This window comes from Phasianus colchicus, chromosome 6 (genome assembly GCF_987193195.1).
Source record: "Phasianus colchicus chromosome 6, bPhaCol1.hap1.1, whole genome shotgun sequence".
Taxonomy (NCBI): Eukaryota; Metazoa; Chordata; class Aves; order Galliformes; family Phasianidae; genus Phasianus; species Phasianus colchicus.
Window position 1 is genome coordinate 48,101,951 of NC_143441.1, and position 12,165 is coordinate 48,114,115.

Consider the following 12,165-nt stretch of genomic DNA (forward strand, 5'->3'; position numbering starts at 1 on the left):
TGGGCCAACATCATCAAATAGGAGGCATTACTTTCAGAGCAACCCTAGTATTAACTCAATCAAAAATACCCCTTCCTGGCAAGGACAAATTGTGTTTCCTGTGTCCAGGGTGGATGTGGCTCTGGGCAGCCTGGTCTGGTGGTTGGCGATCCTGCCCATAGCAGGGGGTTGAAACTAGATGAGCATTGTGGTCCTTTTCAACCCAGGCCATTCTATGATTCTGTGATTCCCTCTGGGTATGTGATTATTTAAATATACATAATTGCATACATAACGTGATGCAATACCAGAACTGTTCAACAGACACCCAAATCAATGGAAACAGTGAGCGTGGCTGCTCATTTCTGCTTCTCAATGGACCGTGCACAATGTGGGAAGCAGATATCTGGCAGAGTGGGGTGGGGAAATACAGTCCCACAAAGCAATGTCTTCAGCTCTAATGTTGTGGTCAATCACAACTATGTGTTTAAAAAAAAAAAAAGAACAACAACAAAAATATTCAATTTTATTAATTATTTTGATCATTTAATTTTTACTTATTAACTCTATTTTCTGGGGGGAAGGAATAGAGACTCCTTGGGTCCAATGGCACAGAGCTGTTGTCTTCTCTCATACAAAGCAAATCCACTGTGCACCTATTTTAAAATTTGAGGAACTTAGAACTTCTTGAAGCTGCTATGAAGCCAGGAGAAAGCAGGGGAAACTTAGGGAATACCACAAAATAGATTAAAATTAAAAGGTATTATAAATATTATTTATTGGCAATCGTTGTTCAGACAGCCTTAACTATAAACAATGTCATTGTTAAGATACATTCTACCATCTATAATAAAAAGAAATTTCTGGCCAAAGAGCTCACAATCTGAAGAGGTGAAGGAGATGGGAGAAAGGGGAGAGGACACAAGACAGGCCATCTGACTGCCATGTAGGCAAGGGGTGTTGAAGAGCATAACCAGCTTGCTGCAGGTCACACATGGAGTGTACAGCAGGACCCAGCCATCTGCAAAGCCCAGTTTTCTTTCTGGCTGGAGGAAACCTCATCTGAGCCTTGACAAATCTTGCAAATCCAACTGTAGAGCTACAACTCAGTAACTAGGAGAAACACAAAACATATTCTGTTGACTTGCATGTAGCATGCTTGAAATTTAAATGAGAAATAAAACATCAAGGGTAATTTATGACTATCTCAGGTACATGACAAAGGATAACACAACAGCTGTTAGCAAAGTGCATGAGCTTAAAGTATCTACAATGTATGTGTGCCAAGGACAAAAGACCACGTATAGTTTGGTCATGTGCTTCTCTACAAAAACCAAGCCTGTAAGGACGCAATGAGGATAAAAACCTTTGCAAGGAAAATGTGCTAAGATCATGAGAGACCATCTGCCTGCATTCATAAGAAGCAGCATCTGTGACTACATCTGTAGCACTATGCTAACCCCAGAATCAGTTGCCTCAACTCAGATTTCCTAATTGTCCACATTACTTGTATCGTGGTTTCTTCTAACCTGTGCAGGGGTGAAAAACCTGTCCCTTCCATTAAAGCAACAACAGGAGGGGGAATTACTGCCAACAGGATGGATTTACCTTAGGTCGAGTCCCAACCCCATGGCCTTGGATGATGCCCACCACCTTGACCAAGGCAGATTACATGGTGCCCACAGGCACTCCCTGTCTGAGTTCCTGTGCAAGTGTTCAGTACACCCTGAATAATAAGAGTTGCATTTATTATTTCGTTAAGCTGCAGTAACACAAAAGCATACATGCCATGACTTATTCTGCAGGCTGATCATATTGGAAGAAGTCCACTACACTGTGGATCATGCAGGGGCTAAGTTTCAGTTCCCAAACATTAAAAAAATCAGCAGCCATTTATTTAAAAGATTTACAAGGAGAATATCAACAGAGGAGCGGACTAAGGAGAAATTCTAGCCCCTCTTCCTTCTGCAATTTAAACAAAATGTAATACTCTTTTTTCTGGTCTATCTGTTGCTGCTTGAGCTGTCTGTGTTTTGAATTAGACCCCTGTAAGACAGCAGGTGTGATATCAGATGTGACATCATTTGTCACTGCTGTGAACACACTGCCATGGGAGCTGCCTTGAAATAGTGGGATGTCATTAATAAGACAGACTCAAAATCCTTTACAGCTTTTTCTGCCTGTATTAATATTGAACAAAGCTGAACATAGAGTCCAAGGCTAAAGCTTAGCCACTAGCATAGTTAAGTGATCAGGCTTAACCATGGCTAAATGATCAGTTCTGAGAGTTCCATTGTAAAGGGGAAGGCAGCCTCAGCTGATGTGTATTTACAGTATCATCTTCTGTGAACATTTCTTAACAGCATTGTTACTCATGAACTATTTAATGTCCAGAGATTTTTGGTCACCTGTAAATTCATTCTCAACTATCAGATTGCCACTACTGGCTCTTGTGACACTGTCATATGATGGAGGAAAGGATGCTGAGGATGAAGTTTGAGATTCATCAAGATTCCTGCCATAGTTTTCACCCATCATAGAAGCTATGAGTCCTTCTCTTTCTGGAGCAGCATCACCAAGAGTGTCACCACTGTATGTTCTGTGATGGTACAGGTAAGAAGCATGCTTTATGGAGCGCTGGAGCAAATGACTCCTGTAGGCACGCTGGATGACTGTGGCAGAAGCTTCCTCTTGTCTGTGTCTGAGCGTAGTGGAGATTGGCTCATAGGATTTTTTGGATGGATTGACAGCCATGAACTTCTCCTCCATCTGTACTTTCAGTGTATCCATTTCCCCAGAATCCCCTAACACTCGTTTGGTAAAAGCAAACAAGATATCCAAGCAATGGATCCTATCTCCACTGACCATGGGCAGGTCCATTGCTATGAGTTCAATTTTGTTTGGTTTTGGTACACGTAAAGGTTCAGCCAAAGCATCTGCAAAGTCTGAAAGCGCAGAGAAAGTTATGAACTGAGTTGCTTCAGGGTCAAACTTCTCCCAGATTTCATAAAAGATGTCAAAGTCATCTTCCCCTAAAGGTTCTGTACTTTCCTCGGTAGCAGCATTAAAGTTTTCCAGAATAACAGCTATGTACATGTTTACAACAATGAGAAATGATATAATGATATAACTCACAAAATAAACAATTCCCATTGCAGGTTTACCACACTCACCTACTTTACCAGTTATATTTGGGTCACAATATGGTGGCCCAGTGTTTAAAATAGGACTGAGAAGACCATCCCAGCCAGCTGACGTTGTGATTTCAAAGAGACAGAGCATGCTGTTAGCAAAAGTTTGAAAGTTGAACATGTCATCAATGCCATCTTCCATCTTCACGTAGGCAAAGTTAGCCATGCCAAAAATGGCATAAATGAACATGACCAGAAAAAGCAAGAGGCCAATGTTGAACAGAGCAGGTAGGGACATCATTAAGGCAAAAAGGAGAGTTCGAATTCCTTTGGCAGCCCTGATGAGTCTCAGTATTCGTCCAATTCGGGCCAAGCGAATGACCCTGAAGAGCGTAGGTGGTAAGAAATGTTCAAATGCTTTACCAATGCCAGAAAGCAGCAAGGCTATGAAGGAAATGGTAAGAAATGGTTAGAATATCAGATTTCTTATCTAGTTAGGATGAAATTATAATACTGATACAGTTGGAGAATATATCACATATGGGAGCTAACAGCTTAACATTACAACCATTCATAAAAGTTCAGATTCAGCCATTATGAACTACATCCTTCATCCACTGGAAGACAGTATTTGTTGCACCAAGAATGGCAAGCATCTTTCTTTGCACAGCTTTAAAAATCTGTACCTGTCAACACTTGATGACTAATGGTTTTCTCTGAAATCAACTGCATGAATTCTTCAGCAAGTGCTGGTTATGTACTTACCTTCTTACTTTGATGTCAGCTGCTGACACAGAAATGAGGTAGGTGTCAGTTTCTTCTCTCTGGTGACAAGTGGTGGAACATGAGGAAACAACCTCAAATTACACCAGGGGAGGTTTAGATTAGATGTCAAGGTGAATTTCTTTATGGAAGGAGTGGTTAGGCACTGAGCAGGCTGTCAAGGGATTTGATGGAGTTGCCATTGCCAGAGATATTAAAGAAGTGTGTGGATATAGTGCTCAGGACATAGTTTAGTGGTATATATATAGCTTTATAGTGCAATGTGATGGTTGGACTTTATGATCTTAAGGCTCTTTTCCAACCGCAGTGGTTCTGTTCTACACAGCTAAACTCAGAAAACAAAATGTAATAACAATGTCATGGTCATCACTTAGATAACATAATTAAGATGCATACAAGCAAAAACTGAGGAACATCAGTGCAATGCATGACACTGGCTTGGAGTTCATTCAGGAACACAGATCTAAGAGATTTTTTATTTTATCTTTAGTTTGCATGAAAACTGACATACAGATCCAGTAACTCTAGAAGCAGAGGTCTGGCTTTTCTAAATTTAGATACTTGGAATACATTTTTCTGGATCTTTGCTCCAGGAACTTAATTCCTCAAGGAAGAGCTGTATTCTTACTGTGAGCCAAAGTATAACTCACAATAATGAAAATAATATTTTTTCTTCTCTTAAATGTCTTCTATGATTTTGGCAGTCCTGGCCCTTGGAGAAGTTAAACTGGCAGAAGCGTTCTTTACAGCATTCTTTCACTGCAATCTCTTCACATAAAATCTAATACATTTGGGTTGTTCTTTTTTTATTCAGCTACACAGTGCAAATCTTTAATTTCAGCTATTTATGTCCAAGTTTCCAGAAACAGAATTCTAAAATCTATAATCTGACTCCAGTCTTCATATTCTCTATATATTTAAATTCTCTGTTAAAACACAGATGACAAAAAGCATCATTTTTTAACTGACCAAAGATATTGTAGTTATCTATAAGATGTGTATCTACAAGAGTGGAAATCATCATGTAATGGAGTACATTATTGTTGGCATGCTGGATCATTAATTCTGTTTTTTCACCATAAGAAACAAGAACTTAAATTCCTATGAAATATTTCATGTAAAACAGCCTTAATTACTTTTGCAATATTTGTATTAGAAAAACAGTATACATTTTAGAAGACAATTTCCTATTATTTCAATAAAAACATGGTGGGTTTTTTAGACCACGCATTTCTTTTTGCTCAGTATTTTTGCAACACTATGGTTTCCATTTCAACATCCATTTGAAGATAAGTTTAAACTATTTTTGAGAAGAATGACTGAATTATTAAGGAATTTGTCAATCCAATTTTACTTACCAACAATTGACATGATCACAACAACTATATCAAATATGTTCCAGGCATTCGAGAAATAGTACTGCCTCAGAGCCACCAATTTCAGTGTACATTCTGTAGTAAAGATAGCAACGAAGAGTATATTGATTTTGTTAAGAACGTTGGTCTTCGTGTCACTTTGTTCATGGGTTTCCACCATCATGGTGATCATATTAAGGCAGATGAGAATCATGATGGCGATATCAAAGGCTTGATTTGTTACAATGTCAAAAAGGAATCCTTGGTATCTATTCTAGAGGAAAACAAACACATCAGTTAGGAAAGTAGGGAATACTCATTTGTACATGCTTTCTGACAGATCCTTTTTGGTTTTTTTGTTACTATGTCACTTAACTACTGTAAAGATAGAGAAATTTAAGAAACCCTGAGTATTTGAAGTCCCTCCCATCCTGAAGTTTAATCACGTCTATGCTGAATATAATCCTGAAAATACTGTTCAGAAAACTCAATAAATATTTAACTTACAAAATCTTCCAATATAACTTTCTGGTATAGAATTGTCTTTCAGATCTGAATAACAATGTAAAGACTGTATTTACATTCAATACCTAAAATATGCATTTTTACATTAATTATATTGATTTCATAATGAATTTTCCTTTTGAGGAATTCATACATTCTTACCAGTGGTCTGGGAATGGGTTTTTGAGGTTTCTTGGATCCCAACCTTTTCATGGCGTTGTAATATTTTTTCTGTTCCTCTGTCATAAATATATCTTCTCCACCAAAGTATATAAAGAAACGTCAATGTTATTTGATGTGACAGCAGCACTGTTGTAGTTATGGATGTCTAAATTACGGGAAACAAGCATTCCTTTCTTCTCATATCTTGCTGGTACTAGCTCTCCTCACGATTTGTAACTGGGCCCCAAAATAGCAGAGTAGAATCAACCATACATTTACATGGCAGAAGTCCTGGGGTGAACCATAACTAGCTCAGAAGCATGAAAACAAAGAAGCAACTGAAAAAAACCTATGTAACAATTAGACTTTCCCTGGATTCCCACATCCCGTTCTTGTTGAACACACAAAATATACCTGTACACTTAGAAAGTATACAAAATACAGTTTCTAAGAAAACAGACTCAGTACCAAGGCAGGGAGTAATATTTATGGGGGTGAAGTGCAGATGTCATTGCCTCTGAAGCATTGGGAATGAGCTGGGTGTTCAGCTATTGTGGAGCAGACAGGAGCATGAGCCTCACCCTGCATGCTACTTCTGCTTATGCTCTAGTAGATGTAAATTAAAGTTTTATAAATTAAATACAGCGAGGACATTATTCTCAAAAAGGCAGCATTGCTGGTGATATAGTAGGTGCCTGGGAGCACAATCAATATACTTATCTTTTTCTTTTGTTGGTTGAAATTGTCTATAATAACACCAACAAAGAGATTCAGGGTAAAGAAAGATCCAAAAATGATGAAGGTCACGAAGTAGAGATACATAAATAAATTGTACTCCATTTTCGGCTGCTCGTTTTTCTGCAGGAATGAAAAACAACACGAAACACAACTATAATAACATGGGTCCAATTCAGAATAATCTTCATATTGCAGATCCTCTAACAAATTGATTCCAGGAGGAACTAAAATTTACAGCTTTACTGCTGGTTCTGACAAAATCACTATAGTTTAAAACCACAAATACCTCATAATGTGAAATGTTCTGTGATACTGTTGGAAGGAACATGAAATCACAGAAGAAAATAACAATTGCTGTGAAATTCTAGGACCTCACTGAAGACAAAGGGACATTTTTGCTCGTGTTGACTACTATCCCTTTTGAAACTGAACACAATACTTATGAAATGATATGTTTCTGTATTACTGACCTATTGAAAACGTGGCTCAAAATAATGACACTGCAAAGCATTAATACCATAAGACTTCGTTAATTTCATTTTTTTTATGATGTTTATGTAGTTTCTGGCTAGGTTGGTGTAGAAGAGGATAATTTAATTCTGATTCAGTACTGATACTGAATATATTTGCACTGAGAAACTTATAGAAAAAAAATTGCTCTTAGCTTTATGGTGAATGAGTTTTAGTTTAAAGGTGGGGTTTTTTCTTTGTTTTTTTTGTTTTGTTTGTTTGGGTTTTTTTGCACAAAAGCTGATCTTTCTTTCCATTTCAGTCCTGACTTGCAATCTTACTATAGGCACTTGATGGAGTCCCCACTAAAGTCAACAGAAAGAGTCACTAAATTGGACTTCCTTGACGTGATTTCAGATGTATCAGTTCTGCTTCTTCCAATATGAATGGGAGCTGTCAAGGGCTCAGAAGTTGAAAAATCAAATAAACTGTTTAATTCCAAGCTCATACCAATAGAAATATTGGCCTGGGTATATTTTTTCCCCCGTAGCAAAAACAAACATACAAACATAAAGGAACAAAACCCAACCCAACCAAATTTCTTTCATGGCTATTATAGATGATAACAATAAAACCAATTTTGTTTTCCACTTTGGAACATTCTATGTATATATATGTGTATATTTCTACATGGTTACTTCTTGATCTAATTGTTATAGCCTGTTAATTTTAAATTTTTTCCCTCTAAAGACCCTTACTTTTTTCTCTTTAACACTGAATGGAACTTCTGATAAGACAGTAAATGCTACCAGCAGGATAAACAGTAGACAAAAAGATGCTAGTGGTGGTGCCTGACCACGTACATTATATGATTGCTTATCCAGTTTGATTCACTTGATTTGTTTGGTTCTTGATGAAGTTTGGTCTTATGTTTTGAACTATGTCACTGTAGCAGTTACAGGTTTATTCATAGCTCAAGTTTCGTACAAGATGATGTGTGAAGCTGGGTGCCTCTGTGAAGTCCCCTGGTATCTGACAGACATCCAGTTATTAGGAGGGACAGTGAAAATTAAAGAGGTGCTCAGCTTACCAAAAGAGATAGTCAGGGTGAGCTGAAATCCCTCTGAGCATTCTGACTAGATCTCCATACACCTACATGGAGGTGAACTCACATGGAGACCTTACACTTCAGGTAACTGCATTCAGGTGAATGCACCTGAAGTTGAATCTCACTATCCATTAGAGCAAATCAGCATCAGGATAGTGCAGTTCATTCACAGACAACATGCTTACATCAGCTGATACAAGGCATTACTGGAGAGCTCTAGCAACCCCAACAAGCGTCACAGTGTAAAAATCACAATGAATTTGCAGAAACACATAGAGATGCTTAACACAAAACATCAACTGACCTCTCGTGAGTCTACTGCTGCATACATGATCTCCATCCAACCTTTAAATGTTGCCTAGAATGAAAGATTATCAAAAACACATTGAACTTCTAGAGTAAAAGTCTTCACATCATATTCAGTATCCAAATGACACTGGTTGGGGAAAGAGGCTTTACTGTAGACATAAACACCTGAAACCAAATGACTTCAGGGACAGTTATCAATGCTGTATGTGACAGCCTCTGCCCTTACAGGAAGGAAAAGCCTGGCATGATGGAACAGACCATACTGTTCTGTAATCCTGCCATGACAAACCTTCACCAGCCTGGTCTACTAAATTCCTTACAGATTAGGTCACTATTCTACCCACACATCCTTTCTAAGGCTGACTCCACCTCTCAGGCTCATGAATTGGTTTTATTATCCAGGGAGGCTAGCACAGCACTCATCTGACACATAAAAAAAAAGCATGGTGGAGTCCAGTTTGTCCCCATGTTAGAATATCTCAATGTTTTCAGTTTTCATTCACTAACAGCGCTAGTCTTTGATCAGCCAGCTATGAGGTAAGAACAGGTTGTTAGACCCTGCTTTTTACCATCCATGGAGATGAGTTAGAGGTTGGCAGGAGGTCTGACTTGACATTGGCAAGTGAAGGCAAGCAGCACTTACCACCTGAAGAAGAGCCAGGTAGCCAGAGCCAACATTATCAAAGTTGACTTTAACATTGACCCAGAATATTTTTCCCGTCTGATTCCATGCTGTACAGTCTGTTTTGTCGTTGATTGAACTATCCAATTCTGAATTTTCTTCTGTTAGGTTGACACATTTCCCAAACTTCCCAGCAAACAGGTTGACTCCCATGATGCTAAAAATGAGCCAGAAGATGAGGCAGACAAGCAGAACGTTCATGATGGAAGGGATGGCTCCCACAAGGGCGTTGACCACCACCTTGGGTGAAATAGGAGAGAAAAATTGCACTTAATTGAACAAAGATGGACTTAAGTATCTACTCAGTGCAATTCAGCTGTTGTAAAAAACTAAGCTGTCAATTAGTTTTGCAGCAATCGAAAATCTTATGTTTTCCATGTAAATATTTGTTGATGTGGGTACCTTGAAAAAAGATTCAGAGATGTATAATCTTAGTCTCTCCATGGAAGGATTTGAATGTTTCATTTTGCTGTGACCCCTCACTACATATATAGAATACAATGTGAGTCCATTCTCTTTTGACAACTTTCCCTTGGTTTTGTTGCGTTTTGCTTTCTTTATAACTTTTTAAACCAGAAGATTTATGGCTTATTCTCCCATAAGCATTAATGCAAATGACTGTATTATTAATGCTGTGGAAAGTAGTATTTCAAAAGGATTGGTAATGACTGTCCACTAGCATTTTGTTAGACCTATTTTTTTAATGTATCATCATTACACTTGGAGTCCACAGCTGTGATCTAAGGATCTGATTTGTGCTGTAGGATCCCAGAAGTAATTTTTGAGTATACACTAAGACATAAGATTTTGCTTGACAAAATAAGACAGTGCAAAGTAATACAAATGCATCCAAGTATCACAGCCAGTGAACTTAGCATTTAGATAGCAATCTGATGGGCCAAAATGAAAATGAAAAAGCACTGTGAAGGTTTTTGGAAGCCTTGTTACAAGCATTCTGCATAGCAAGATGGAAACTATGATAGAACCTGATTCAAAATTGACTTCAGCCATTGAAAGCTTGGTGCTAAATTAACAGAATGGATTCATTTCTCTGCATCTTCAGTGACAATATTGCAGAGAACTTGAAGCTTCACCTCCAAATGATATCCAAACAATTTATATTTCAGTTGCATTGAGGCTGCATTCCAATGTTAACGTGTAACGGAGATACCATGCACATTTATGCTATCTGTGGTGACAAATCTGAGTGTATTCTCTAGACCAGAGTTGAGTCCAAACACTGCCATGGTTCACCACTGTTCTTTCACATAATAGTATATAGAAGTTTTGCATATGATTGATTTGCTCTTCAATTGTGCAATGATAGATTTCTAATCAGTCACATTCAACAGCTTCATGTTCCTAGCACTCCTTTGATGGAAAAAGGCAGCCAATATACAGAAAATCAGACCTACTTTTTCTAAGAATAATTATATAGGGAAAAATAGTTGGATAAAGTATGCCTGAGCAGCCTGAAGATTTTGTAAACCAATTCAGTAAAAACTTACAGAACAGAGATGATTCTTTCCTCTGAATTAGCCTTTTGTGAGCATCTAAGAATGAAAATTGCTAACTCCGAATGCTTTTCCTTTACTTTGTTTTGGATTCTGTCAGTAAGACAGAAACACAGGAATGGCTGAGCAGCCAAGGAGTAAATTTCTTCCGGGTCTCATTTTAATTTCAACAGCATTTGAGATTTATCACTTGATGGAAGTCTGTAAGGAGCAGCCAAGTGTAGAGGAGCTCAGCAAAGGTGCTCTCAAGAATTAATTTCATAAATCCCAAACTTAGCTTGGTGCAGACATGAACTCACAAATAGGCAGCCATGTGTTACGATACCATTACATGCTTATTACAACTGACAGGCTTTAATTTGTATTCAGACTTACCCTCATCCCCTCAAATCGTGACAATGCTCTTAAGGGTCTCAGAGCTCGAAGAGTCCTAAGAGATTTCACACCATCAAGTGAACTACCTAAGATATTTATCAAAGAGATCTGAATGGGGAGACCAAACAAAGTATTAGCAACATTTTGGCACCTGTTTCTTTTATTCCTACCAAAAATAAACAAATAAATAAAATAACATCAGTGCCTAGAGTACAAAATCGTGATGCAATCATTAATGAAGGCAAGGGTGCTTCTTGATATTATGTCCAGAAAAGAATGGGTCATTGTGCTGCTAAGTCTTGCATCAGGATCTGCGTAGAATCATGAAACCATAGAATGCCTTGGGTTGGAAGGGACCTTATAATTCATCCAATTCTGACCCTCAGCAGTGGGCTGGTTGCCACCCACCAGATCAGGCTGCCCAGGGCCCCATCCAGCCTGGTCTTGAGCATCTCCAGGAATGGGACTTACAAATGTAGAAATGCTGGATGCACAACTTACACCTACAATGAAGAAATCAAGCCAGCACCAGGCATTGGTGAAATACTTAGTGAAGCCATAAGCCACCCATTTCAGGATCATCTCCAGAAAGAAGACAAAAGTGAACAATCTGTCGAGGAACAACAACATAGCTTTGATGGTTTGTCTGTCGTTTATATGAATGTCTTCAAATGCCTGAAATCAAGATATACAAATAAATGGCAAAGTCAGAGATAAGCTTTAAAACATGGAAGTCTAGAAACAAAAAGGCCTCTTCATCATTCAGTACATAATTTACATAGATGTGAACCTCATCTTTTACTCAAATGTATGCCAGCTGGCAAGCTTGTAATTGTTCCTGTCCTTTCTCTTTCTTTTTCCTTACAATATACACACTCATGGACACATACAGACCATGCATTCTGGGATCTTAGGAAAGAACATTTTTAGATTTTTTTCTCAATAATTTTATACTTTCAAGAGAACTAAAGTACTAAATATCATTTACATACTTTAATGATATATAGAAACATTTACATTTCACAACTGTGAAAGCCAGAAGAATCTAATGTACAGTCAGAATGGAAACAGCTTG

At 38.1% G+C, this 12,165-nt stretch overlaps 1 protein-coding gene across 1 annotated transcript in view; it reads right to left on the reverse strand.

Annotated features, from left to right (window-relative positions):
* Positions 1–2,335: 2,335 nt before the first annotated feature.
* LOC116238268 (sodium channel protein type 5 subunit alpha-like) overlaps positions 2,336–12,165 on the reverse strand; it is a 29,455-nt gene continuing 19,625 nt past the window's right edge. Inside the window, exons 20-27 of the mRNA XM_090142163.1 lie at positions 11,592–11,765; positions 11,091–11,198; positions 9,163–9,441; positions 8,515–8,568; positions 6,635–6,772; positions 5,915–6,019; positions 5,252–5,522; positions 2,336–3,554 (exon numbers count right to left, since the gene is read on the reverse strand). Coding sequence (XP_089998289.1) covers positions 2,359–3,554; positions 5,252–5,522; positions 5,915–6,019; positions 6,635–6,772; positions 8,515–8,568; positions 9,163–9,441; positions 11,091–11,198; positions 11,592–11,765 — 2,325 coding nt within the window. The 3' untranslated portion in view covers positions 2,336–2,358. The remainder of the gene's footprint in view (positions 3,555–5,251; positions 5,523–5,914; positions 6,020–6,634; positions 6,773–8,514; positions 8,569–9,162; positions 9,442–11,090; positions 11,199–11,591; positions 11,766–12,165) is intronic.